Source organism: Somniosus microcephalus, chromosome 16 (assembly GCF_052327205.1).
Source record: "Somniosus microcephalus isolate GS21.2 chromosome 16, FLI_Smic_1.0, whole genome shotgun sequence".
Classification (NCBI taxonomy): Eukaryota; Metazoa; Chordata; class Chondrichthyes; order Squaliformes; family Somniosidae; genus Somniosus; species Somniosus microcephalus.
In genome coordinates this window covers 17,760,772-17,788,702 of record NC_141002.1, presented here as the reverse complement: position 1 = coordinate 17,788,702, position 27,931 = coordinate 17,760,772, and the positions used below count along the sequence as shown (strand labels likewise).

General features: G+C 47.4%; 1 protein-coding gene across 1 annotated transcript in view; it reads right to left on the bottom strand.

Moving 5' to 3' along the window:
- LOC147105995 (V-type proton ATPase 116 kDa subunit a 4-like) overlaps nt 1-27,931 on the bottom strand; it is a 111,459-nt gene that overhangs the window by 30,054 nt on the left and 53,474 nt on the right. The window contains exons 8-12 of the mRNA XM_086008620.1: nt 21,788-21,881; nt 17,940-18,152; nt 11,859-12,009; nt 8,414-8,553; nt 2,760-2,917 (exon numbers count right to left, since the gene is read on the bottom strand). Coding sequence (XP_085864746.1) covers nt 2,760-2,917; nt 8,414-8,553; nt 11,859-12,009; nt 17,940-18,152; nt 21,788-21,881 — 756 coding nt within the window. The remainder of the gene's footprint in view (nt 1-2,759; nt 2,918-8,413; nt 8,554-11,858; nt 12,010-17,939; nt 18,153-21,787; nt 21,882-27,931) is intronic.

Genomic DNA, 27,931 nt, shown 5'->3' with positions numbered 1-27,931 from the left:
CCAATGCATCCACTATCTCTATAGCCACCTCTTTCAAAACCCTAGGATGTAGGCCATCAGGTTCTGGGGATTTATCGGCTTTCAGTCCCATTAACTTCTCCAGTACTATTTTTTTACTGATACTAATTTCTTTCAGTTCCTCACTCTCGCTGGACCCTTGTTTCTCTACTATTTCCAGGAAATTTTTTGCATTTTCTTCCATGAAGACAGACACAAAGTATTTGTTTAATTTCTCTATCATTTCCTTATTTCCCATTATAATTTCTCTTGTCTCAGCCTGTAAGGGACCCACATTTACTTTCGCTAATCTTTTCCTTTTTACATACCTATAGAAGCTTTTACAGTCTGTTTTTCTGTCTCCCGCTAGTTCACCCTCATATTCTATTTTCCCTTTCTTTATCAATTTCTTGGTCCTCCTTTGCTGAATTCTAAAATCCTCCCAATCCTCAGGCTTACTACTCTTTTTTGGCAACATTATAAGTCTCTTCCTTTGATCTAATATCATCTTTAACTACTCGTTAGCCACAGTTGGACCACTTTTCCTGTGGGGTTTTTGTGTCTTAAAGGAATGTATATTTGTTGTAAATTATGTATTCATTCTTTAAATGCTAGCCATTACTTGTCTACCGTCATACCTTTTAATGTAGTTTCCCAATCTACCTTAGCCAACTCACCCCTCATACCTACGTAGTTTGCTTTGTTTAGATTTAAGACTCTAGTTTCGGATTTAACTAAATCACTTCCAAACTCAATATAAAATTCTATCATATTATGGTCACTCTTCCCTGAAGGCTCCTTTACTACAAGGTTATTAATTAACCCTTTCTCATTGCACAATACTAGATCTAAAATAGCCTGTTCCCTAGTTGATTCCTCAACATACTGATCTAGAAAACTATCTTGCATACATTTCATGAATTCGTCTGCCACACTATTACTGCAAATTTGGTTTGCCCAGTCTATATGTAGATTAAAGTCCCCCATGATTACTGTATTACCCTTGTTACATGCACCTCTAATTTCCTGATTTATACTCTGCCCTACATTACAACTATTGTTTGGGGGCCTATAAACAACTCCCACCAATATTTTCTGCCCCTTGCTGTTTCTTAGCTTCACCCAAACTGATTCTACTTCTTGATTTTCGGAGCTAAGATCCTTTCTCTACTGTCTTTATCCCATCCTTTATTATCAGGGCTACCCCTCCTCCTTTTCCATTTTGCCTATCTCTTCTAAAAGTTAAGTATCTTGGAATATTTAGTTCCCAACCTTGGCCACATTGCAACCACGTCTCCATATTGGCTATTAGATCAAACCTATTAATTCATCTATTTTGTTGCGAATGCTTCGAGCATTCAGATATAGTGCCTTTAGCTTTGACTTATTTTTATTTTTCCCTGATGTCACCTCAGTCACTGATGCCTTATTACCTTTGTTACTCTCTCTGTCCCTTCCTGACCCACTCTGCTTATTTTTACCCAAAACTACTCTACTCTGCTCTAGAGCCTTGACATTTCTCTCGCTACTTTTAAATTTACTCTTTCCTGAATCCTCCCCCCACCACCCCCCCCTTCATTAGTTTAAAGCCCCGTCTACTGCCCTAGTTATTCGGTTCGCCAGGACGCTGGACCCAGCCCGGTTTAAGTGGAGCCTGTCCCAACGGAAAAGCTCCCTCTTTCCCCAGTACTGATGCCAGTGTCCCATGAACTGAAACCCCTTCCTCCCACACCACTCTTTGAGCCAGGCATTTAAACCTGTAATCTGTTTGTCCCTATGCCAAGTTGCGTGTGTCTCAGGGAACAAGCCAGAGATTATTACCTTTGAAGTTCTGCTTTTTAATTTGGATCCTAGCTCCTCAAATTCCCTCAGCAGAACCTCATTCCTAGTTCTACCTATGTCGTTGGTTCCTACGTGGACCATGAGAACTGGATCCTCCCCCTCCCACTCCAAAGTTCTCCTCCAGCCGCGAGGAGATTTCTTTAACCCTGGCACCGGGCAGGCAACACAACCTTCGGAACTCTCGGTCGTGGCTGCAGAGAACAGTATCTATCCTCTTGACTATACTGTTCCCTACCACAACTACATTCCCTTTCACTACCCCCACTTGAACGACCTCCTGCACCATGGTCAGCTTGCTCATCCATCCTGCAGACTTTTCCCTCATCCACACAGGCAGCAAGTACCTCATACCTGTTGGACAAGGGCAAAGGCCGAGGCTCCTCCAGCACTGCACCTGGGGTCCCCTTACCTGCCTGAGTTGCAGTCACACCCTCCTGTCACTGGCCACTAACCAGACCTGTACCACGAACTAACCTAAGGGGTGTGTCTGCGTCTTGGATCAAAGTGTCCAGGTAACTCTCCCCATCCCTGATGCCCCGCAATGTCTGCACCTCAGACTCCAGCTCAAAAACTGAGCTGACGTTCCTCAAGATGCAGGCACTGGGTTGTCTGGGATTACAATGCTCTTCACAAAGTCCCACAGAATCCCCTCCGCGGAAATTCGACCCAAACAGCACGTGTCACTGTTTTAGTGCACCTTACATTAGCTATTGACAAGAGCAACAATAATGGTGGTCTTGGGCAAGTCAAAGTCCAAGCTGCCTCATCCCACCGTGTTAAAGTATGGGATGCATGACATAGAGGTAAAAGGGGAAAAAAAGGAGTGTGGCACAGAACTGAAACGTAACAGGTTTCGAACGATCTCATATAGTTCGTGTTCTGGGTAATTATTACTGACCAACTGATCTTTTATCACTTACTTCCAAGTTCCATTGCGAAACATGGCCCGGACATGCCACGAGGATCCGAATATGTTGAAGGATTTCGAGAAGCAATCGTTGTAGATGAATCCAGTGTAAATGGAAAATATGCTCATCAACAGGATGAGATAGCGTCCACTGAAGAAAGTATTCCAGATCTGAATTGGTGGGGGGAGGGGGGGGGGGAACAAGAAGTTGGGTGCATTAGGCTTCATCTCCAGTTGAATAACGAGGAAGCAGGTAGAAAATCAACTTTCTACCAACTACATTTCTCCATCTATCCATGATTGCTGTGACCATTCCAAAATTTAGAAGCTCCAAGGAATCGAACAAATCTCTTGGATCACCAGAATGATACTGTTAAGTATGTGTATTGTATTGAACAATTAACACAAAGACTTAAACGTATAACTCACACAGGTCTTTACTGGTTGGAGGTAGGGACTATACGTAGGTCTTTACTTCATGCCCACAGGCGGGAACTGAGGGGAGATCAGTACCCACAGTACTATTTATACCCCTATGGCCAGGAGTGGTACTGCGTATCACTACGCCCTACAAGTAGTGCAGTCCTGTCCATAGGTTCAAAGTAGGACACATATTACATACACAACATTCCTCCCTTCCTAGCTTTACAGTCATCTCCCCATTTAACATAACGTAATAACATATATACATATATAACTTCAGGTTTACATAACAGAATAACATAGATACATAGATAACTTCATGTCAAAACAGATCACAGATTCAGTCTCTGCGGAAAACAGTTCACAGATTCAATCTCTGTGGTGTAGTCGGTTCACGTTGCTGGAGTGACTCATTCAATAGTCCTTCCATGGATTTAACAGTTTGAACTTCCGAACTGAATTGGCTCCGTTCGGAGGGACCACGTGTGTGATCTGGTAGAGGTAATAATGGTTCAGATGGGTCATCTTCTGTTTCGACTTTTCCTTTTCTGCTTCTTGGAGACTCTCTGGGCTCCACTGTCAGCTGCATGCGCAGTTCCTCCTTCTCGTCCTCCTTTTTCCGTAGTAGAGCCACCTTCTCCCGATGTTCCGTAGACTTTCGGTGCTCCTCCATGATTTCTGTACGGTGGGAGTCGAAGTTACAAGTTGGGCAGGACAGGACATAGTAATATTCAGTGTCGTCCTGATCTAGGCCAGCGAGAGGGTCTTCTATTTCCTCCATACCCAGCTGGGCGTTAGCCAGCTTTTGTTCCAAGTCCAGACATCTTTCCTGAAGAGACTTCTTCATGCGTACCTCTTCATCCAGCTTTTTCTGGGCTTTCAGCAAGTCGTTTACTAGTGACCTCATTTGAGATTTTACTACTTCAACTTCTTTTGGAGATTGATTGATCAGACTATTCAATCCCTCTACCGGAGCAGCTGTTTCAGCGGTCTGTTGTTCTACGTTGACGTGAGTCAGCGTACTTTTGGCATCCAAGGGCTGCTCTGTTGCAGTCGTTTCAGTCTGTGTTGCCACCTCAGCTCTTCCAATAACCTTTGAGAGCTCCGAACCCCTTTCGTTTGAATATTGAAGTTCGTGTTCAAGTTTTTCCCATTTCAGAGTCCTGTCCTTCAGCATATGCAGGAGTTGGCTGACCGTTAACTCCTCTGACATCAGACGTTTTGTGTGCTCCTGCTCCATTTTCTCCATCAGCTGCTTCTGTTGTCTTTCCAGATTCTCCAACTCTATATCAAAGAACTCTTTCGTTGCATTCAACTCTTGCTCAAAACGGCGAAGCATTTGTTCTAATTGCTGTTGTAGTTTGAAATGGAGTTGAGTTCGAGCCCGGTGTCCCTCAGAAATGGGCACATCAGTAGACTTGCCAGACTCAGAATCCACAGTTAAACTATGTTGTTGTTGCTCAGTGGAATTCTGTGCTGAAACTTTGTTTTTTGCACCTGAGTTGGGCTTACCATCATCCGTTCCAGAGTCTGGGCCGACTATCTTCACCGAGTTCTCACTCGTTATTGTTTGTAGGAAATGCCAGTCCATATTCATTTTCCTAATCCACTCCCGTCCTAGTAGTGGAGGACCTCCTTCAGATATCACATATAAGTCCATTATTTGACTGTCTTCACCCTTGTGGACCACTGCAACCTCTATTTTCCCGATGGGGTACACTCTTTGCCCCGTGTAGGTTTTCAATATAATCCCCGTATCCTGTAGGGGAATATGTTGGAATAACTTTCCGTAATCTTTCTTATTTATGACCGTCAATGCCGATCCAGTGTCCAATTCCAGTTTTACTTGGACTCCTTCTATCTGAAGAGTGACCCAAATTGTCTGGAGGTCTGCACCCTTACCAGCGTTGAGTACTCTTAAGCTAGCCAGTTCATTACAGCTTAAGCTAGCCAGTTCATTACTGCTAGCGTCTGAATCGGACTCCTGTTCGGTCACCTTGTGTACCTTTGCGTATTTTCCTTGCGGTGACTTCTTGTTGCTGGTCTTCTTCCCTGACCTGCATACTCTAGCTATATGTCCAAGCCTACCACAAGTTCTACATTCTTGGTTTTTAAACCAACACTGGTTCTGATCATGCGTTGTCTTTCCACAACGATAACATTTGCCAGAACTCACACCCAATTTGTGTGCACTGAGCTCCGGTGACCGTAGCTGCATTACTGCCGTGCCTCTCGCTGCGGCTTCGTGTGCTGCTGCCATAGTGACCGCCTTCTCAAGCGTCAGCTCATTCTCCTCGAGCAGTCGCTTTTGTGTATCCTGTTTAAATAAACCACACACAAATTTGTCTCGTAGTGCATCTGTCAGTCCCGTTCCAAACTGGCAATATTTCGCTAATTTACGCAATTCCAGCAAATATTCAGCATTGCTTTCATGCTGTAGCTGCCTTCTGTCATAAAATTTAAATCGTTCCGCTAGCATCAGCGGCGTGGGGTTTAGATGATCTTTCAGGACAGTAACAATCTCATCGAACGTCTTATCCGCCGGTTCATCTGGTGATAACAGGTGTTTCAATTGCCCGTATGTCTTCGCACCCATTAAATTTAATAATGTTAGTGCTTTATCAGCCTCACGAATTTTATTGGCCTTACAATAATTTTTAACTCGTTCAACATATATGGCCCAATCTTCGATGTCACTATCAAAGTTGCTAATATTCCCGTGTTTAGGCATTGTAGTACTTTATCAGATTTGCAATTTCTCAGATTTTTTTTTTTTTTTTTTTACTGCTATCCAAGATGGCAGCTTCCCGCTCTTGCCGTCGTCCTCCGCCCACAAAATGGCGGTTTTCCCGCGCTTGGCGGTCTTCACCTGTCCCCCGACGCCGTCTCCCTTCAGCCCCGAGTGCGGCCCTTATCTCCGCCGCGATCGATGGCCCGCGCTTTTCACCGCGGCTCTCGCGCCTTCAGTGTCTGCCGACGCTGCGCCTTTCAGCCCGAGTGCGGCCCTTATCTTTGGTCCCGATCGCTGGCCCGCGCTGCGCCTCGCACTTGAAGCGGCTCCCGGCCTCTGGCTCACCCGCCTCTTGCTCGCTCCCTCCCGGGCTCTGGCTTACCCGCTTGCGCGTTTCACCGCGGCTCTTATCAGGGATTGCGATCGCCCTTATCTCCTCCAACTTCCCCAGCCCTGTCTTTGCAGCCAACGCTGCACGGCTTACCCCACCACCTAGGTTGAACAAAGAAACTGCAGAAAGACTTCTGTCAGTCGCTGGAAGCTGTCAGGATGGCTGCTGCACTCCAGTGCTCAGTCGCTGATGGAGGCTTCAGAGTCCGAAAGCCTGTCGCTTCTAGTGGGGTGGTGATGTTTGAAACCTCTCTTCAACTGCCGCAGGGTAAGAACCTGACTCGTCGCCAGTGTTAAGTATGTGTATTGTATTGAACAATTAACACAAAGACTTAAACGTATAACTCACACAGGTCTTTACTGGTTGGCGGTAGGGACTATACGTAGGTCTTTACTTCATGCCCACAGGCGGGAACTGAGGGGAGATCAGTACCCACAGTACTATTTATACCCCTATGGCCAGGAGTGGTACTGCGTATCACTACGCCCTACAAGTAGTGCAGTCCTGTCCATAGGTTCAAAGTAGCACACATATTACATACACAACAGATACCAGAGGTTAAAGGGTTAAATTATATGAGGCCAAGTTGCATAAACTTGGCTTGTATTCTCTGGAACTTAGAAGGTTGGGAGGTGATCCAATCGAGGTGTTTAAAATGACAAAGGGATTTGAGAGGGTAGCTAGAGAAACTATTTCCTCTGGTGGGGGAATCCAGGGCAAGGGGGCATAATCTCAAAATTACAGCCAGGCCATTTAGAAGTGAGATCAGGAAGCACTTTTCCCACACAAAGGGTAGTGGAAATCGGGAACTCACTCCCCAAAAGGCTGTGGGTGCTGGAGTCAATTCAAACTTTTAAGACTGGGATCGAAAGATTTTTCTTAGATAAGGGCATCAAGGGTTATGGATCAAAGGTGGGTACATCAACCATTCTCTAATAAAATGGGGGAATAGGCTTGAGGGGCTGAATGGCCCACTCCTCTTTCTATATAAGTGGCATTGCCCAAGTCAGATATAGTACAGTTTAAATGTAGTTGGTAGCTTCACCAATACTATCTGAACAATGGAGTCATACCCTGATCGTTGTGCGATATGTTCATGAGGCAGACAATGACAATGCACAAGAGCAGCAGCACGCAACACAACAGGATGGAGAATGGGCATTCAACCCTCCGCTGTGCTGACGTATTATCCTCAAGCTTCTCTCACAGCCCTCCTACAGACCGATGAACGTAACCAGACACCAGTCCCAGCTCAGTTATCTGCCCTCTCAGCTGGAGGTAGTGTGTGACTTAGCGAAACCGGTACAGGGAAGAGAGAGTGCAGTCGCTCACTAGAAAGTGGACATTTACCTTCTCACCCCCTGAAGGCCGTGGCTCTTTGTTAGGTTATGGTTCTACGGGCTTCCAGGGGAACCTCACCCAAGTGTCCATTCTTCATTCTTGAGCCCAGACAGTAGGCTGTTCCACTGTGAGGTGCATCACAGCTGGGCCTGATTCTATCCTCATTTGACAGTGGCACACACTTCCTGCAGAATTTTCCCCTTTCCAGCTGAGGTCACTGAGAGTGCATGCAGTGACCCTTATTGTCACGTTGGCTGAGATCAGCTAGTGTGACACAGACCAGAGATCAAAACTGGGAGCTGCCTGGCTTGTATGGCTCACCTACTCACGATCTCAACCAGCTAAGCATGTGGAGAAACTCTCAGGTGGCACTATTCAAAGAAGAACATGGTGTCCTGGCCAACATTTATCCCTCAACCAACACCGCCAAATAAAAAGATTATCTGGTCATTAGCTCATTGCTGTCTGTGGGATCTTGCTGTGCAACAATTGGTTGCTGTGTTTCCTACATTACGACAGTGGCTACACTTCAAAAGTACTTCATTGGCTATGAAGCACTTTGGGACGTCCCGAGGTGCGATAAAAATGCAAGTTCTTTCTTTCTTACTTCTGGCTAGTGCTGCAAAGAACTTTAAAACATAGCTGAAACAATCTGGGGATCACGTAGCTTGAATCCAGAGTCGCCTGCACGTAGACAGACACCTGGGCCTGAGCCTCAGGCTAGTAACGTTTATGTTGCTCGCTAAAAATACATGTCAAACCTTTCAGAATCTTCACCCACCTCGTTACCTCCTTTCTGGGCAGCAAAGCTTTTCTCGTTAATGATCATAATGAGGGCAAAGCCCAGGAGAACTGCCCCGTGCCCACAGTCGCCAAACATGACCGCAAATAGAAATGGAAAGGTGACGATAGTATATGGAGCTGCAAAAAACACACAAAGATCTCATATGACTTATTTCAAATTATCGCACACCATGGGGTTGTATTATCGGAAGGTTAGAACATTTAGAATGATATAAAATACAGTGCGTAATAAAGAAATGCTACAATCAAGTTTGGTATAGCTGAGGGTTTTCAGCCTTGAAATAAACAGGACATGAGTGGGCCTGTATTGTAGCACAGAACTGGCTAAAGTGCTGGCTTTAGTGTCGGTGGTCACAGGGCCCGAATCTAAATCTTGCCACCGACTACCATTCCAACTCACTTCCCTGGAAAAGGATGAGGTTGGCGAGTCCTTCTGCCAGGCTGCAAGCTGCCGGGTTTCACAGGACAAGAGGACTCCACTTCTGAGCGAGTAAGGATCTAGTGCCTCCACGGTTGGGTATCTGTTAGTCAGCCTCACGGTAGGGTATCTGTTAGTCAGCCTCACAGTTGGGTATCTGTTAGTCAGCCTCACAGTTGGGTATCTGTTAGTCAGCCTCACAGTTGGGTTTCTGTTAGTCAGCCTCACAGTTGGGTTTCTGTTAGTCAGTCTCACAGTTGGGTATCTGTTAGTCAGTCTCACGGTTGGGTACCTGTTAGTCAGCCTCACGGTTGGGTTTCTGTTAGTCAGTCTCACAGTTGGGTATCTGTTAGTCAGCCTCACGGTTGGGTATCTGTTAGTCAGCCTCACGGTTGGGTATCTGTTAGTCAGTCTCACGGTTGGGTTTCTGTTAGTCAGTCTCACGGTTGGGTTTCTGTTAGTCAGTCTCACGGTTGGGTATCTGTTAGTTAGCCTCACGGTTGGGTATCTGTTAGTCAGTCTCACGGTAGGGTATCTGTTAGTCAGCCTCACGGATGAATCACAGTATCCCAAGAGGTGACCTCCCAGAGTATGCCACTTTTCTGGCTGAAGGATGATGCTTGTGGCAACACCAGGAGTCTAATGGGGGAAAGTTATCAATAGGCTGAGTGACATGGAAGTGAACGGAAATAAAATTGAGGCACCTTGGAATCCAGATGAAGCCAATGAGGCCTTGGAAATAAAGAGATGTTAACAGGTCTGAGGAAACTATTGGTTCTGGGACATATAATGAAAAGAGGAGTTTGCATTTAGATAACTAGACAACACTGAGAGGGAGTGATAAAGGACTTGTCATCTAAAGAATTTCAAGTAAAGACTACTAAAAACCACTGTTGTTTAGTGTTTGTCGGAGCTGTGAAGAGATACAGTATGTTTGAATTATTGGAGAGCAGCCTGCTGGAGACGGACTCCCTTAACACTGCCAGAATCATGCCCATTAAACCGGACATTGACCCACTCCTTTAAATCTGCCCCTTTAAGCCTGCCAGACACCTGCCCCTTTAAGCCTGCCGGACACCTGCCCCTTTTAGCCTGCCGGAGACCTGCCCCTTTTAGCCTGCCGGACACCTGCCCCTTTAAGCCTGCCGGAGACCTGCCCCTTTAAGCCTGCCGGAGACCTGCCAGCTAAATGAGGTGCAAGCAACAGGCAGCGCGCATCATCCAGTGAAAACTTGTATCCTTTCCATTCCTGGCACGCAATCCTGACAGGTCCGACCATTAACAAAAAACACAAGTAGCAGGAAGGAATGGGCTCCCTGGTGCTATTGGAGCAGTGCAGTTTACATTCAGAAACAGGCAGAATGCTTATCCTCACTCAGGACAAGGAGAGCCATTCGCTGACAGGCCTGGCACATGTCATTGGAGCAGCTCGGCCCTGGCAGGGTGCGCTGGCAGGGCAAATCTCCAGCAACGGGCCGCTGTCTTTGAATAATTCTGGGCTTCCTGCACAGCAACATTAGTTCAAAGGTCACTTGCTGCTTTCAGTAGCTCATCTGTGAACTGCTGCCAGGACACGCCACAAACTTCAATACTGCGTTATCTTCACTAGAATCTTACAGCATAAAAGGAGGCCATTCGTCCCATCGTGCCTGTGCCGGCTCTTTGAAAGAGTTTTCCCCAAAGCCCTGCAAATTTTCCCTTTTTGAGTATTTATCCAGTTCCCTTTTGAAAGTTACCATTGAATCTGCTTCCACCGCCCTTTCAGGCTGTGCATTCCAGATCACAACAACTCACTGCGTAAAAAAAAATTCTCATCTCCCCCCTGGTTCTTTTGCCAATTATCTTAAATCTGTGTCCTCTGGTTACCGACCCTCTGCCAGTGAAAACAGTTTCTCCCTCCTTGCTCTATCAAAACCCCACATCATTTTGAGCATCTCTATTAAATCTCCCCTTAACCTCTGCTCTAAGGAAAACAACCCCAGCTTCTCCAGTCTCTCCACATATCTGAAGTCCTTCATCCCTGGTACCATTCTAGTACAGGAAACTTTGTGCTATCCGGCACCCACGGGACTGAGCTGCTGCCATTGCCTCAAAACTGCCATACTCTCCAGAGTTAATGTTGAGAGATGCGGAAATTCTTATCTCCGTATTTGACAACAAACACTGTTGCTTAGCAACAGCTTCTAAACACTCAGGTGTGGCCCTAAAGCTCTGTAGCTGAAGCTGTTGCTATAGCTACAGACCTTGCACAGCTTGACTGTTCAAACAAAGCAAAAAAAACAAACAAAAAGAATAAAAAACGGCTGCTGATTTTTGCCGGTGGCTCCAGATTGCACAACGTTTCCTGTAAATCTCTTCTGCACCCTCTCCAAGGTCTATTACTGTACATTTTCTTGAAAATGCTTCTGTGGGCTGGTGGAATCCAAGAGGGCAGCCTGCCTGCTTTCTTCCATTTATTAAAGCGGGGACACCTAGTGGAAGCACACACCAAGTTTTATGCGGACACGGTGAATCGCCGGGGGGGGGGGGGGGGGGTGGGCTGAAGCCCACCAGGGAAGTCATTTATCATCAGAGGTGCAGTCATGAACCGAGCAAGCTTTGACTGATTGGGTCAAGTTGGCTCCCTTGTACCGTTGGCCTCAGTACCTTCTCCAGGCCAGCTCCCTCGTAAAAATGTCGCTCACTGGACTGACCAAAAGATGACAAATGGCCATAAAAATGAGAGAGAGAAGGAGAGAAATTCCTCAGTACAATTCAGCTTTGAACTGTGGTTAACACCTTTGTGAAAAGGTCAGAGGAATTTCCTATGTAAGTGCTAACTTGGTCATCATCATTATCGCACCATTGCAAGGCATTTGAAATTTGGCCAAAGTCTGTTATTTAACAAAGGCATTTAACACCTGCATAAAAATAGCAGAGCAATTTTGCACAAGCGTGTTAACTGGTTAGTCACTGTTACTGCACAGCGCGCAGTTCAAGGCATTTGAAATTGACCAAGAGTCACCAGGATTCATTTCGCGGTAGGTCCCAACCCCGTATGCGTCCACGATGTTCTGGAACCCAGCCGTGAACTTATTGGTTCTGTTGAAGGTTGGCGGGGCCATTTGGGTCTCCACCACGGTCATGATCGGGACGATACTGGAACCACTGCGTTCCTGAAGGGGGGGGGGGGGGGGGAGAAGACAAAAAGGGAGCATTTCACTCAGTGGTCAACAAGAAACAAGATTCTGCGACCGTCAGGGGCATCGATACAAGTAACTGCGCTTGCCTGGCCACACCACACACACACACACACACACTCACCCACACTCTTTACTACAGGTGTGCCACTGGTTCATGATCAGAAGAGGAACCCTGGCTGGTTGCTGCTGGGACCTTCTTGTGTGTACGGCTTACTGAGCAGGGCGATGCCCAGTAATGTAACATTTACACAGTTTCCACACACACATTCTTCCCCCAATTCCAGGTTGTTGAAGGTACTCTGACAGTATTTTCAGCACTTAATGAGTTTGCTTTGAGCGGCGAACGAATGACACCCACTGTTTGTTACACCTTTACTTGTCCATAGACTCTCTCTGGGGTTTCGCACGGCAAGTTGCTAAGCGGCACATCCAAATAGCACGGCGCCCTCTACAGAGCATCTGGAACCTGTGTGAACAGGGCAGGCAACTGCGTATCTCCTTAACCAATCAGATGGAAGAATCGGTAATGAGCAGCGCAGAGTCTGAACCAGGTAGTGTAAGTTAGAATAGTGAATTCAATGTCAAATCAGGTACAGAAAGTGAAGTAAAGAGAGGGATAGAAAGATTGCATTGAGAGAGAGATACAAAAAAGAGACAGAAAGAAAAAGTAACAAATTTTATCTAATTTTAAAAAAATCTCCAACAATAATTAAAAGCTGAAGGAATGAAATGCCACACTTGTGAGAAAATTAATTTTCAGTGCCAGAGAGGTTGTTTGGCAGTAATTAAGACTTACCACGCTGTTAAAATGGTACAGACTTGCCACGCTGTTAAAATGGTACAGACTTGAATGTATACGCATTAACTTTTTGTGGCGAGTTTAGTCAGTCAGCACAGGAACTTCATGTCGTTCAATATATTTGAATGTGGAGCCAGACAGTGAGATGCTATTTTTCCACAGCTTAGAGGAGTGGAGCAACTCAGACAGCAACTTCCAGGTTTTCACATTTAACTGCGCATCTGCCCTCGCCTGAAGTTGTTGTCTGACTTGTGCAAAAATAGCTGAGCGCGGAGTCTCACTTTTATTTTTACAGCAAAATCCGGCCCAATATTTTTCCTCTTCATAACTTGAACCTGTAGCACAGCACCTTTGTGGCACAACAGCTTTCTTTTTTTATTATTCGTTCACGGGATGTGGGTGTCGCTGGCAAGGCCAGCATTTATTGCCCTCAAGAAGTTGGTGGTGAGCCGCCTTCTTGAACCACTGCAGTCCGTGTGGTGAAGGTACTCCCACAGTGCTGTTACGGAGGGAGTTCCAGGATTTAGACCCAGCGACGATGAAGGAACGCCGATATATTCCCAAGTCAGGATGGTGTGTGACTTGGAGGGAAATGGAGGTGATGGTGTTCCCATGCGCCTGCTGCCCTTGTCCTTCTAGGTGGTAGAAGTCGCGGGTTTGGGAGGTGCTGCCGAAGAAGCCTTGGCGAGTTGCTGCAGTGCATCTTGTAGATGGTACACACTGCAGCCACAGTGCGCCAGTGGGGGAGGGAGTGAATTTTTAAGGTAGTCAATGGGTTGCCAAGCAAGCGGGCTGCTTTGTCCTGGATGGTGTCGAGCTTCTGGAGTGTTGTTGGAGCTGCACTCATCCAGGCAAGTGGAGAGTATTCCATCACACTCCTGACTTGTGCCTTGTAGATGGTGGAAAGGCTTTGGGGAGTCAGGAGGTGAAACACTCGCTGCAGAATACCCAGCCTCTGACCCGCTCTTGTTGCCACACTATTTATGTGTTAAGTTTCTGGTCAATAGTGACCCACCAGGATGTTGATGGTTGGGGATTCAGCGATGGTAATGCCATTGAATGTCATGGGGTGGTGGTTAGACTCTCGCTTGTTGGAGATAGTCATTGCCTGGCACTTGTGTAGCGCGAATGTTACTTGCCACCTACCAGCCCAAGCCTGAATGTCGTCCAGGTCTTGCTGCATGTGCTTCATTATCTGAGGAGTTGCAAATAGAATTGAACACTGTGCAGTCATCAGCAAACATCCCCACTTCTGACCTTATGATTGAGGGAAGGTCATTGATGAAGCAGCTGAAGATGGTTGGGCCTAGGACACTGCCCTGAGGAACTCCTGTAGCGATGTCCTGGGGCCGAGACGATTGGCTTCCAACAACCACAACTATCTTCATTTGTTCTGCCTGAAAGGGTGGTAGAGGCAGGAACCCTAACAACATTTAAAAAGTACTTGGATGTGCACTTGGGATGCTCTAACCTCTGGACCAAGAGCTGGGAAGTGGGATTAGGCTGAATAGCTCTTTGTTGGCCAGCGCGGACACGATGGGCTGAAATGGCCTCTTTCCATGCTGTAACTTTCTATGATTCTATGTACGACTCCAGCCAATGGAGAGTTTTACCCCTCGATTCCCACTGACTCCGATTGACTTCAATTTTACTAGGGCTCCTTGATGCCACACTCCGTCAAATGCTGCCTTGATGTCAAGAGCAGTCACTCTCACCTCACCTCTGGAATTCAGCTCTTTTGTCCATATTTGGACCAAGGCTGGAATGAGGTCAGGAGCCAAGTGGTCCTGGTGAAACCCAAACTGAGCGTCGGTGAACAAGTTATTGGTGAGTAAGTGCCGCTTGATAGCACTGTCGACGACACCTCCCATCACTTTGCTGATGATTGAGAGTAGACTGATGGGGCAGTAATTGGCCGGATTGGATTTGTCCTGCTTTTTGTGGACAGGACATACCTGGGCAATTATCCACATTGTCAGGTTGATGCCAGTGTTGTAGCTGTACTGGAACAGCTTGGCTGGAGACACAGCTAGTTCTGGAGCACAAGCCTTCAGCATGACAGCCGGGATGTTGTCAGGGCCCACAGCCTTTGCTGTATCCATTGTGCTCAGCCATTTCTTGATATCACATGGAGTGAATCAAATTGGCTGAAGACTGGCTTCTGTGATGGTGGGCACCTTAAGGGGAGGCCGAGATGGATCGTCCACTCGGCACTTCTGGCTGAAGATGGTTGCAAACGCTTCAGCCTTGTCTTTTGCACTCATGTGCTGGGCTCCGGCATCACTGAGGATGGGGATGTTCATGGGGCCTTCTCCTCCCATTAGATGTTTAATTGTCCACCACCATTCACGACTGAATGTGGCAGGACTGCAGAGCTTTGATCGGAGCTGTTGATTGTGGGATCGTTTAGCTCTGTCTATAGCATGCTCTTTAGCATGTATGTAGTCCTGTGTTGTAGCTTCACCAGGTTGGCAACTCATTTTTAGGTACGCCTGGTGCTGCTCCTGGCATACTCTTCTACACTGCTCATTGAACCAGGGTTGGTACCCTGGCTTGATGGCAATGGTAGAGTGAGCGATATGCCAGGCATTGAGGTTACAGATTGTGGTGGAATACAATTCTGCTGCTGCTGATGGCCCACAGCGCCTCATGGATTCCCAGTTTTGAGCTGCTAGATCTGTTCTGAATCTATCCCATTTAGCACGGTGGTAGTGCCACAATGGAAGGTATCCTCAGTGTGAAGATGAGACTTCGTCTCTATTAAATCCGTGAATCTTAGGGTATGGTGTTCTTCAATAAATAGACGGAGACTGCAGATCAACAATCAACAGGTGTTTACTGGATGAGGGTAGTCTAAAAACTAACAGTACAGATGGCCTGCTCAGGGCTTATATACAGGTGTGGTCACTGCCGGTACTACAGTATACAGGAGCTGTAAAAGTAGTTCTCTCTTAAAGGTACATACACTACAGTCTCCTCAAGGACTGTGCGATGGTCACTCCTACCAATACTGTCATGAACAGATGCATCTGCGACAGGTAGATTGGGGAGGACAAGCTCAAGTAGGTTTTTTCCCCTCATGTTGGTTCTCTCACCACCTTCCACAGGCCCAGTCTGGCAGCTATGTCCTTCAGGACTCGGCCAGCTCGGTCACTAGTGGTGCTAACAAACCACTCTTGGTGATGGACCTTGAAGTCTCCCACCCAGAGTACGTACTGTGCCCTTGCTACCCTCAGTGATTCTTCCAAATGGTGTTTAACATGGAGGAGCACGGATTCATCAGCTGAGGAAGGGTGGTAGGTGATAATCAGCAGGAGGTTACCTTGCCCATGTTGGACCAGATGCCAGGATACTTCATGGGGTCCAGAGTCAATGTTGAGGACTCCCAGGGCCACTCTCTCTCTCTCGATTGTATACCACTGTGCCGCCACCCCTGGTGGGTCTGCCCTGCTGGTGATGGAGGAGTCTGGAACGTTGGCTGAAAGGTATGATACTGTGTATGAAACTATGTCAGGCTGTTGCTTGACTAGTCTGTGGGACAGCTCTCCCAAGTTTGGCACAAGTCCCTAGATGTTAGTGAGGAGGACTTTGCAGGGTTGACTGGGTTGGGTGTGCCGTTGTCGTGTTGGTGCCTAGGTCAATGCCGGGTGGTCCGTCCAGTATTATTCTTTGTAGCGGTTTAGTACAACTGAGTGACTTGCTAGGCCATTTCAGAAGGCAGTTAAGAGTCAACCACATTGCTGTGGGTCTGGAGATGGCAGGTTTCCTTCCCTGAAGGACATTGGTGAACCAGATGGGTTTTTAATGACAATTCGGTCATTTCATGGTCATCATTACTGATATTAGCTTTTTATCCCAGATTTATTTAACTAACCAAATTAAAATTCCTCAGCCGCCATGGTGGGATTTGAACTTGTATCTCTGGATCATTAGTCCAGGCCTCTGGATTACTAGCCCAGTAACATAACCACTATGCTACCGTTCCACTTGTTGCTCCAAGTTTCCTCTTTGATTGTGCTGCAAGGACGCTGTGACTGCCGAGATATCGGGGTCATCAGGGAGCAAACCTCTGCAAGTTGTAGGCACAGTTGAACAAAATAAAAATGGCTGACACGTGAAGTGCCCATGCGCAGAATATCCAATACTCAATTTTTTGCATTAGTAGGGTAAATAAGGTAGTCCTATTTTCAGTTACTTGGTCTGGAAACCCCTTATTAACTCTGACATCTCAGCAGTCACTACATCCCTCCAGAACAATCAAAGAGGAATCTTAGAGCAACAAGAAAGCTCTTGTGCCAAAAAGACACTGCGCTGCACTGTGGCCCAGTGGATGGTCTTTGCGTTGGAGGATATGAGGTTGCGAACAGTCCCGTTCATCCGGAGGCAGTGGCCAGAGAAGAGGATGGAACTGGTGGCTAGGATACAGAGCTGAAAGGGATGACTATGATGTTCCCAATGTTTAGTTTAGGAAATTGCAGTTCGTTCAAGATTAGATGTTGGACAAGCAGTGCAACATCACAGAGGCAGTGGAGCCATCGAGAAAGGTGGTAGAGTTTGGTGTAGAAGTTGTAGGAGGATGGTGTGGTTCAGTGCATCATAGATTGCAGAGAGGTTGAGGAGCATGAGGAGGGATAATGCACCATGGTCAGTCACTAAGAATGTTGCTTGTGACTTTGGTTGGAGCTGTTTCAGTGCTGTGGCAGGGCAGAAACCTGATTAGAGAGGTTCAAACATGGAGTTGTGGGAGAGATGGGCACGGATTTAGGAGGTAACAACACATTCAAGGACTACCATTAAATAATACAGACCACTTACACTCCTACTCATCCTATCCCTTTTTACCTCTCCAGAAATGCATCCAATTCTCTTCTTGAATCCATTCATACTGTCTGCGCCAATGGCCTTGCCCGATAACTTACTCCACCACGAGGTTACTCAATGAAGAAAAAATTGTGTCAACTTCCTTTCTTATTCCTAGCTTCCTAATTTTGAATCTGTCTCCATTTGTGAGGAGTGTCACTCAGGAGTTGTCTGGTCCAAAGAAGCTGGTCATGGCCATGTCATGACTTTGATGTGCTACCTTATTTACAGTTCAACTGCTCACCTTCCCTTGGTTGAGTGCCTTCTTGATCCTATCCATATCAGCTACCGGACACCAGGTCTCTGCGATGAGGCACTGTTGGGTCACGTCAATGTTGCACAGGTTCAGAGTATGATAGATCGCCTTCATTTTCTTCACCTTCACCTGCCAGTTTCGTAGGTTCTTCGCTGCTTCCTGCAGGACCCGGCGGCGATGGCTTTCTGTCTGGTTCAGTACCTGTAGAATTAAAAAGTGAATTCTCATTAGTTTAACGAAAATCAAACCCAGTTTATGTTTTAAATTGACAAAACAAATTGATGTTTGAAGGGAAAAATGAATGACATGTCACATATTTATCATCTTCTCATTTTAAGACCTATGACTAAGAGAATATCGTAATATCACAAAATAGAGAAGGATTGGGAAGACTATTTGGTCCATTTTAGTCCATTCATTCTAAAAGAACCGACAGACCCGTACAACAGAAATTATTACAGGGGAAGGAGGAAAGATAGTGAACCACAAGATGACAATATTGAGAAGGTGTGTAAACAAACAACAACTAATGAATGTCCTAAAGCTCAAAGGCAAAACGCAAACCGGAGCCAATGATAAGCCCCGTCCTGATCAGGAATGTCTTGCTGAAAGAATTCAATTGAGTCCAGCCTAGGAGACCAACGTGAGTTCCACTGGCGTTCCGAGGTGACACAATATAGCCCGTATGGCTTGTTCCCTTGACATTAATGCTCAGAAGGGTCTTCAACCTTGGATTAGATTGGTTCATTGATTTAAATAGCAGGGTTTGCATTGAATGTAAAGAAGTGGCTCGTTCTACTCTTAAACACGTGTAGGTTCTGCAGTGATGTACAAATTGCTTATATTTTACCATCAACCTCCACTATATTAGACCGCACATTGTCAGCATTTCACAACTGATTGACCGTGCCCCCAAATCACTGGCTATGTGTCAGAGTTTGCCAACAAAAGTCAGCACTGCTGGATCCCTCTCCCCAAGAATCCTGCAGCTAATGCACTGGAATAGGAGCCTGTCCTCTCTCCACGCTGCTCCCTGCCCAGGACTGCAGATTCTACATACAGTAGACAGGGAGTGGAGAGAGTGCATTAGCCACCGGACTCTGGTACGGAAGGGGTGTGGAATGGATGGTAGTGAAAGGGAGGGGTAGAATGGTTGGCAATGAGTGAAGAGCGATGATAGAAGTGGGGGAATGGAGAGGGAAGGGGGGAATGGACAGTAATGAAGGGGAGTGGAAAGGGCGGTAGAAGCAAAGGGCAGTGCGGGTGGGGGGAACAAACAGGAAAAAAACCTGGCAGTAGCACAATGCAATGTTCACTCACCGCTAATCTGCACTTCATCCAGATCCAAGAGTTATAAAATATAGCCGTGTTCCGCCAGCATTGTTTCACTATTTGAGAAAAAGATACCTTTGTGTTTTCAATTTAACTTCAAGCTCGAGCTGGATCTGCCAAGAATGTGACAGTGATCTTGAAAACCTTTGTAGGTTTTTTGTGGCTATATTTCGCACCATGGCAGAAAGTGGGGTCCCTGCCTGTGGCATGGTATTTTTGGGATCCATACAAGTGCTGTCAGCAACACCATCACCCATGCCAGCTGTCCACGTTCCTGCAGTGTTGTTACTCCCTCCAGCACTTGGGCATGAGAGTCACCGCAGAATGCATTGTTTGTGTACACGCAATGGGGCATCAGTGGCTCGTAAAGTGCTTCTTCTGATTATTCTTGCACATGTATCAGATACTTTGGAGTTCTGCAAGAGCAATCAGAAAGCCACGAGTGGGGCAGGTTGTAGTTTGATACCATATTGCGGATTGTCATCATGTCCAAAGAGAACCCACTTATAATGCTTTCACTGGCTTTTGTAATGCTTCTGCCCTGGTCCCTCATGAAAAAACTGGAAGCTATGACCAATTTGTGGATTTTATCTGGGATGTGTGCTCCAGCTCCAAGATCAGTGTAGATGGGAACTCACTAAACCTATCTCTCTCAAAAATAAGACGAGGTGAAGTTGTCCAATGTTGCTCATCATATTCAATGTCTTCACCAATGGCATCATAAAGGTTGGCCTTGGAGCGTTAGTTCTGCACGTTTCAGAAATGTGTTCCTTATTGTGGGTGTTACTGTATTGTTGGCAGACTCGCCTTGGGAGCTAATGCATTCAATCACCATTATTCGTGGCTTCAAAAGCAGAATTTCACTAGACACCAAAATGCGGCAAAATCTAGTGGGAAACAAAAGTGTCAGAATTCTTTTTTTAATTCTTGGGGGGGGGGGGGGGGGGGGGAAGAGAGGGGGCAGGGAGGCTTGCCCCAGAAACCCAGGATTTAAATTTTTCACCCACAGCTTTCACATTCCCCCCTTTCAGAAATGTATAAATCCACCACTACAAAAAAGATGTGTTTTTCCACAATAATGATGGAATATTGGGTATAACTGCAACTCAGGTCACAATAAGTTCATGTCCTCCTGCACTCCCGTTGTTACTACTTCTTTTCATATGACATAGGTGAGACTCTTGGTGAGACAGTTTTCACAGAACAACAACTTAAACTGCAGAACATGATCCTCCAAAACACAAATAAAATTCCTCAAATCCAATGTACTAGAAAGTCACCTTGAATCAGTGGTTTTGGTCACTGGCTTTTAGTGTTTTTCAGTGTTGTGTTGTTTTTGAGTTGTCATTTTTTTTGTGGGGGTGTCGGGGGGGGTTCAGCTTTTGTGAAGCTGTTGGTGAGCTGTTCCAGGTTTTGTCAGTTGACATGTACTAGGTCTGTGTGTGAGGTCATCAGATATCCTGGATTTGTATGAAGTCCAAGCCTCAAACTTCAGCAGCCAATAAAGTTAAGAAGTGAAACAACAGAAAATGCTGGAAAAACTCAGCGGGCCAGGCAGCATCCGTGGAGAGAGAAACTGAGTTAACGCTTCAGGTCGAAGACCCTTCGTCAGAATTGGAAAAAAAGCAGGACGAGGGATAGATTTTAAAGCAAGTGGGGGCTGGGAAAAGGGGAAGGGAATGAAAGAACAAAAGGGAAGGTCAGAGATAGGATAGAAAGCAGGAGAGATTAAGAGACATTGAGAGACATTAAGAGATATTCAAGGAACAAAGGATGGCTCTGGATGAAGTGTGAATGGCGCGGGCAGAATGAAGGACAGCTGCCATGTGGGAGGGAAGAAAAAAGGCCAAACAAAAGTGTGGATTTTAAAAAGGGAAAATATATATATATATATATATAAAAATATAAATATATATATATATATGATTAAGTTAAGAAGTGAGCTTGATTCACCAAGCACAGGACTGTTCGTGTTCGTGGCCACAGGCAGTATTGCTGCTTTGAACTTTATATTCAAGCACTCACCTCAGAGGTATGAGGAGTTTTTTTTTTCCCCATTCTCTGGAGGTGTGCGTCACTAACAAGGCCAGCATTTATTGCCCATCCCTAATTGCCCTCGAGAAGGTGGTGGTGAGCCGCCTTCTTGAACCGCGGCAGTCCGTGTGGTGAAGGTACTCCCACAGTGCTGTTTGGGAGGGGGTTCCAGGATATTGACCCAGTGACAATGAAGGAACGGCAATGTATGTCCAAGTTGGGATGATGTGCGACGTGGAGGGGAACTTGGAGGTGATGGTATTCCCATGCACCTGCTGCCCTTGTCCTTCTGCGGTTTGGGAGGTGCTGTCGAGTTAAGTGCAGTTACTCTGACGTGACTGCATGGTTGCTCAGACCCTGACTGAGTGGAACAGAGGGAGACAAGTGGCGTATGGTGCTCAGCACACAAACAGCATAAAGAGTGAGGTTTCCAGCCCAGATATGGCCACTGCTCCTGGTAGCTCACTTACAGTATTTAAATCCTCAATGCGTGTTTTCACACCAGTAGCCATTTCTCGACGTTCATTGGCAGATTCAGGACATGGGTACATGGTGGCACGGAACCTGGGACAAACCAAAGGGAAAATTACCACCTTTTTAAAAAATAATTCATTCGCAAGATGTGGACGTCGCTGGCAAAGCCAGCATTTATTGCCTATCCCTAGCTGCCCTTGAAAAGATGGTGGTGAGCCGCCTTCTTTAACCACTGTGGGTAGCGGTTTGATACAACTGGTTGGCTTCCTAGGCCACTTCAGAGGGCAGTTAAGAGTCAACTACGTTGGTGTGGGACTGGAGTCACATATAGGCCGGACCGGGTAAAGATGCCAGGTTTCCTTCCCTAAAAGGCAAGTGAACCAGTTGGGTTTTTACTACAATCCGACAGCTTCATGGTCACTTTTACTGAGATCACCCTTTTATTTCTAGAATTTCGTTAACTGATTTCAGACTCTCAAACTGTCATGGTAGGAGTTGAACTCCCATTACCTGGATTATTAATCCAACCATCAGGATTGCTCGTCCAGTAACATAACCAGTGCACGACACTATTTGTTTGAATGCATGTTTGCCACTTACTTTTCAATCAACCCAATTCAACACCAGATCACATTTAAAGCTATAGTAACTACAGAAAACTCTTTCGTACCCGGCACCGACGGGACCGGGATGGTGCCGGTTGATTAAAAATTCCGGATAACAGAGAGGTAGGCAACTTTTAACACAAAGAAAAATAAAAACCACTGACTAACTCAGCCACCGCGGGAAACTCGGACTCGGAAAAACGAAAAATGGATGGATTCGGCAAGATTACCGGCTATCTATTTTGCCGGTTATTAAAGAATTCCGGTTGATTAGGTGCCGTTTAAACGAGAGTTTACTGTATCTTATTGAAGCACCAATTTCACACTTAGTGTTGATCATTGTGTTGTCCCTCTGTCACAATCTTTCCAGTCTCTCTATCGGAGAAACAAATATGCCCAGCGAGGCCCCCATCTGTTCTCTCAGGTGGACGTAAAAGATCCCATGACACTATTCTTACGAAGAGCAGGGGTGCTATCCCCGGTGTCCTGGCCAGTATTAATCCCTCAATTAACATCATTAAAACAGATGATCTGGTCATTATCTCATTGCTGTTTGTGGGATCTTGCTGTGCGCATATTGGCTGCCGTGTTTTCCTACATTACAACAGTGACTACACTTCAAAAGTACTTCATTGGCTGTAAAGTCCTTTGGGACAGCCTGAGGTTGTGAAAGGCGCTATATAAATGCAAGTCTTTCTTTCCTTCATAATTACAAACACAGAGTGGGAGTAAAAGAAAATTCAGACTGGGAGAGAGATGAAAAGAAACAGAAATACTGGCAGCAGGACTCGATAGGAAACAGCACAGATGTGGTTTAAAACAGAAACACTGGGAGTGCCACTGAAACAAACACAAACACTGAAAGTGGCAGTAAATAAATAGCTGGAATGACAGAAAATAAACCCACAAATAGAGAGTCAGGCTAAAAATAAATTGTGACCTACAGTTACAGCATAAACACTGAAAGCAGGTGGTAAAAGGAAACAGCAGGGCTGCACTTAAAAACAGAAACACTGGGAGCAAAACAGAGAAAATAGCGGGAGCCGGGCTCCATAAAAGCCCACAAACAAACAAAGTGGGAGCGGGACATTTAGAACAGAACAAAAATGTACAAAGACAGACAGACTTGCATTTAGACAGCGCCTTTCATGAGCTCCAGATGTCCCAAAGCGCTTTACAGCCAATGAAGTATTTTGAAGTGTAGTCACCGTTGTAACGTAGGAAACGCGGCTGCCAATTTGTGCACAGCAAGCTCCCACAAACATAAATATTGGCCAGGACACCGGGGAGTCCACTTAGAGGGCAGAGGGGACCTTGGTTTAACGCCTCACCTGAACTACGGTACCTCCGACAGTGCAGCACTCCCTCAGTACTGCACTGGGAGTGTCGGCCTAAACTTTGTGCTCAAGTCTCTGGAGCGGGACTTGAACCTTGAATCTTCACAACCTTCTGACTCGGAGGCGAGAGTGCTACCACTGAGCCACGCCAGTTATGGATGAGACACTGAAGTCGTGTCCTGGTTACAGGAGAACCCTGGTCTTATCCCACCTGGAAACGTGCACCCTCCCCAAAAAAACACAACACAAAACATTCTCACAAATACACATTGACAGCAAAATGCTTGCATTTCTCACCACGGTAACCATGTGTCATGAAGCATAAAGCTGTCAAAGAGGTAAAATAGAACCGGTTCAGTTTCTAGTTTTGTCTTAACGAGAGGAAGGGATGAATCTCAGAAGCTACTGAATTGGTTTGTAGCAACCAGTCACCTGCCTCTACCTCTTTGACCATCTTTGGCCAAGTTCCTCACCCGTGAGCACGGGCTGCTCTCCTCCTACTCATTGTGATGAAATATGCCATTCATCAGGCACGCTGTATTCTCTGTGTTTGATTGTGCCTGTGACTGTGACAAGCAGGGGAGTTTAGTTCCAGTTCCACTTCCTTACCTGTATTGTATTGTGTGTAGGGCTCCGCCCATACCTGGCCCCTACTTAAGCAGGCCCCAGCGTGTCTCACAGGCAGTACAGCAGATCTCTGGATGAGAGACACTTCTCCACTGTGTATTACTTTCTGAGTTAATAAAAGCCTTGCTTTGCTCCGTTAACGTTGAGTCTCGGATTCATTGAGGCACATCAATTTTATTAACTCAATTTTCAACGCAATGGATCAACTCTTGAAACCCGAATGTTTGGATTTGGACCCGCATGCTTCGGACGCATCGGCACGATTCGGACACTGGTTTAAGTGTATGGAATTCTTCCTGGACAATTCCGCAGCCATCACAGGCGCTACAGACGCTGAAAGTATGAAATTCGGAATCCTGCGGAATTGGGTAAGCCACCGGGTTTACCCCCTCATCCAAGACGCCGACACGTACCCGGCTGCCTGCGACATCCTAAAGGCGCATTACCAGCAGCCTACGAATGAGGTGTACGCTAGGCATCTGCTCGCTACTCGCACAGAGCGACCTGGGGAATCGCTGGATGAGTTCCTAGTCACCCTGAAAACGCTTGGCAAAGACTGCAAGTGCCAAGATGTAAAAGCCGCAGTGTACACTGACGAGCTTGTTCGTGATGCCTTTATCACAGGCCTCAGCTCCACTTACATCCGGCAGAGACTACTGGAAAAAACGGGATTGGACCTGAAACAGGCTGTGGACACAGCGCGATCCCTGGATGTGGCCCAGAAAAACTCGGACGCCTACTCCTCAGCCCGCGCCGCCCACGCCACCACGTGTGCACCAAGGGCGCCGCCATCTTGGAAGGCATCATCCCCGCCCGGCAGCCCGACACCGTCGGGGCCCCGCTCTCCCCCCAGAAGCCCTACGACAGCCGCGACGCGTCGGGGCCCCAACTGCTACTTCTGCGGGCAGCCGAAGCACACCAGAAACCTGTGCCCGGCGAAAGGCACCACCTGCTTTAAGTGCGGTAAGAAGGGGCACTTCGGGAAGGTGTGCAGAGGGAACCCCGCCGGAAAACCCGCCACCGCCGCGTGTGCGCCGTGGGAGCGGCCATCTTGGACGCCATCTTGCCCGACCTCGTGGGGTCTGCCATCTTGTGAGCAGACAGCGTGGACGCCATCTTGTCTCGATCAGGGCCCTACAGTGGCATCGGTCACAGTGGACCAGACCAGATCGCACCCGCTATCCAAATCAATGGTGGACATCGAGGTAAACGGGTGCGGGGTTAAATGTTTAATTGACAGTGGAAGCACGGAGAGTTTTATTCACCCTGGACTAGTACAACAACTCTCTCTAACGGTGGTCCCTGCTTGGGGCACCATCTCTATGGCTGATAAAACCCAGACATCGACCATTATGGGTTACTGCGTGGTACAATTGTCCGTTAACGGAACTGTATACGATAATTTTAAATTACTAATCATGGAGTCTATGTGCGAGCATGATCTTGGGCCTGGACTTCCAGTGCCACCACCAAAGCATCACGCTCAATTACGGAGGGTCCCAGCCGCCCCTCACAGTGTGCGGTCTGGCTACCCTGAAGGTAAAGCCGCCTTCGCTATTCGCAAACCTTACTCCCAACTGCCGGCCAATAGCGACCAAAAGCAGGAGGTACAGCTGGGAGGACAGGCGGTTTATCGCGACCGAGGTGGACAGGCTGCTGAGGGAGCGCGTTATTGAACGCAGCAACAGCCCGTGGCGCGCCCAAGTGGTGGTGGTGAGGGGTAGCGAGAAGAAACGGATGGTGATCGACTATGGCCAAACAATCAACATGTACACCCAACTAGATGCCTACCCGCTACCCCGCATATCAGAAATGGTGAACCAAATTGCCCAATACCGGGTGTTCTCCACCATCGACCTCAAGTCAGCGTACCACCAGCTCCCTATCAGACCAGAGGACCGCCCGTACACCGCCTTCGAGGCGAACGGACGCCTCTACCAATTCCTCAGAGTCCCCTTTGGGGTGACGAATGGGGTCTCGGTCTTCCAGAGGGAGATGGACCGCATGGTCGATGACCACCACTTGCAGGCAACCTTCCCCTACCTCGACAACGTCACCATCTGCGGTCACAACCAGCAGGATCACGACTCGAACCTCGAGAGGTTCCTGAAAACCGCACAAAAACTCAACCTCACTTACAACGAGGACAAGTGCGTTTTCAACACCACGCGCCTCTGCATACTAGGCAGCGTGGTGGAGAATGGGGAAATCGGACCAGACCCCGACCGATTGCGCCCCCTACGGGAGCTGCCCCTGCCCAACACTCCCAAAGCCCTGAAAAGGTGCCTGGGGTTATTTTCTTATTATGCCCAATGGGTCCCCAACTACTCCGACAAAGCCCGCCCCCTCTTGAAAGCATCCTCTTTTCCGTTCTCTGCTGAGGCCCACGCCGCCTTCAAAAGCATTAAGCGGGATATTGAGCGGGCCACGCTACAGGCAGTGGACGAGAACACTCCCTTTCAAGTGGAAAGTGATGCGTCTGACTTTGCCTTGGCGGCCACCCTCAACCAGGCGGGGCGGCCCGTAGCTTTCTTCTCGAGGACCCTCCAAGGGCCCGAGATCAGACACTCCGTGGAAAAGGAGGCCCAAGCCATCGTGGAGGCAGTGCGCCACTGGCGCCACTACCTAGCCGGCAAACGCTTCACCCTACTTACCGACCAGCGGTCGGTAGCGTTTATGTTTAATAATAAACAGAAGGGGAAGATTAAAAATGATAAGATTCTCAGGTGGCGGATCGAGCTCTCCACCTTCGAGTATGACATCATTTACCGGCCAGGGGCCCTTAACGAATCCCCCGACGCCCTCTCACGAGGGATGTGTGCCAGCGCCACCGGGGATCGGCTACAGACCCTCCACAACGACCTCTGCCACCCAGGGGTCACACGGCTGTTCCACTTCATAAAGTCCCGCAACTTACCCTACTCGATTGAGGAAGTTCGGTCTCTGACCAGGAACTGCCGCACTTGCGCTGAGTGCAAGCCTCGGTTCTACCGCCCAGATAGAGCCCACTTAATCAAAGCTACACGGCCCTTTGAGCGGCTCAGCTTAGATTTCAAGGGCCCCCTCCCGTCAGTCGACCGCAATGTTTACTTCCTGAACATTGTGGACGAATACTCCCGTTTCCCATTCGCCTTCCCCTGCCCAGAGCCACGGTCATTAAATGCCTCAACAGCCTGTTCTGTATGCCGAGCTACATCCATACGGATAGGGGGGCGTCCTTCATGAGTGAAGAGCTACGCCAGTACATGCTGTCCAGGGGGATCGCCACGAGCCGTACCACCAGCTACAACCCCCAGGGTAACGGCCAGGTGGAGCGAGAGAACGGGACAGTGTGGAAAGCAGTCACTCTAGCTCTAAGGACCAAGGGCGTCCCTACCTCCTGCTGGCAGGAAGTCCTCCCAGATGTGCTCCATTCGATACGGTCGCTATTGTGTACTGCCACTAATGCCACGCCTCATGAACGAATGTTTGTCTTTCCCCGGAAATCCACCTCAGGCGTATCCATGCCGTCATGGCTCTCCACCCCAGGTCCGGTATTTGTACGAAGGCATGTGAGGGGCCACAAGACGGA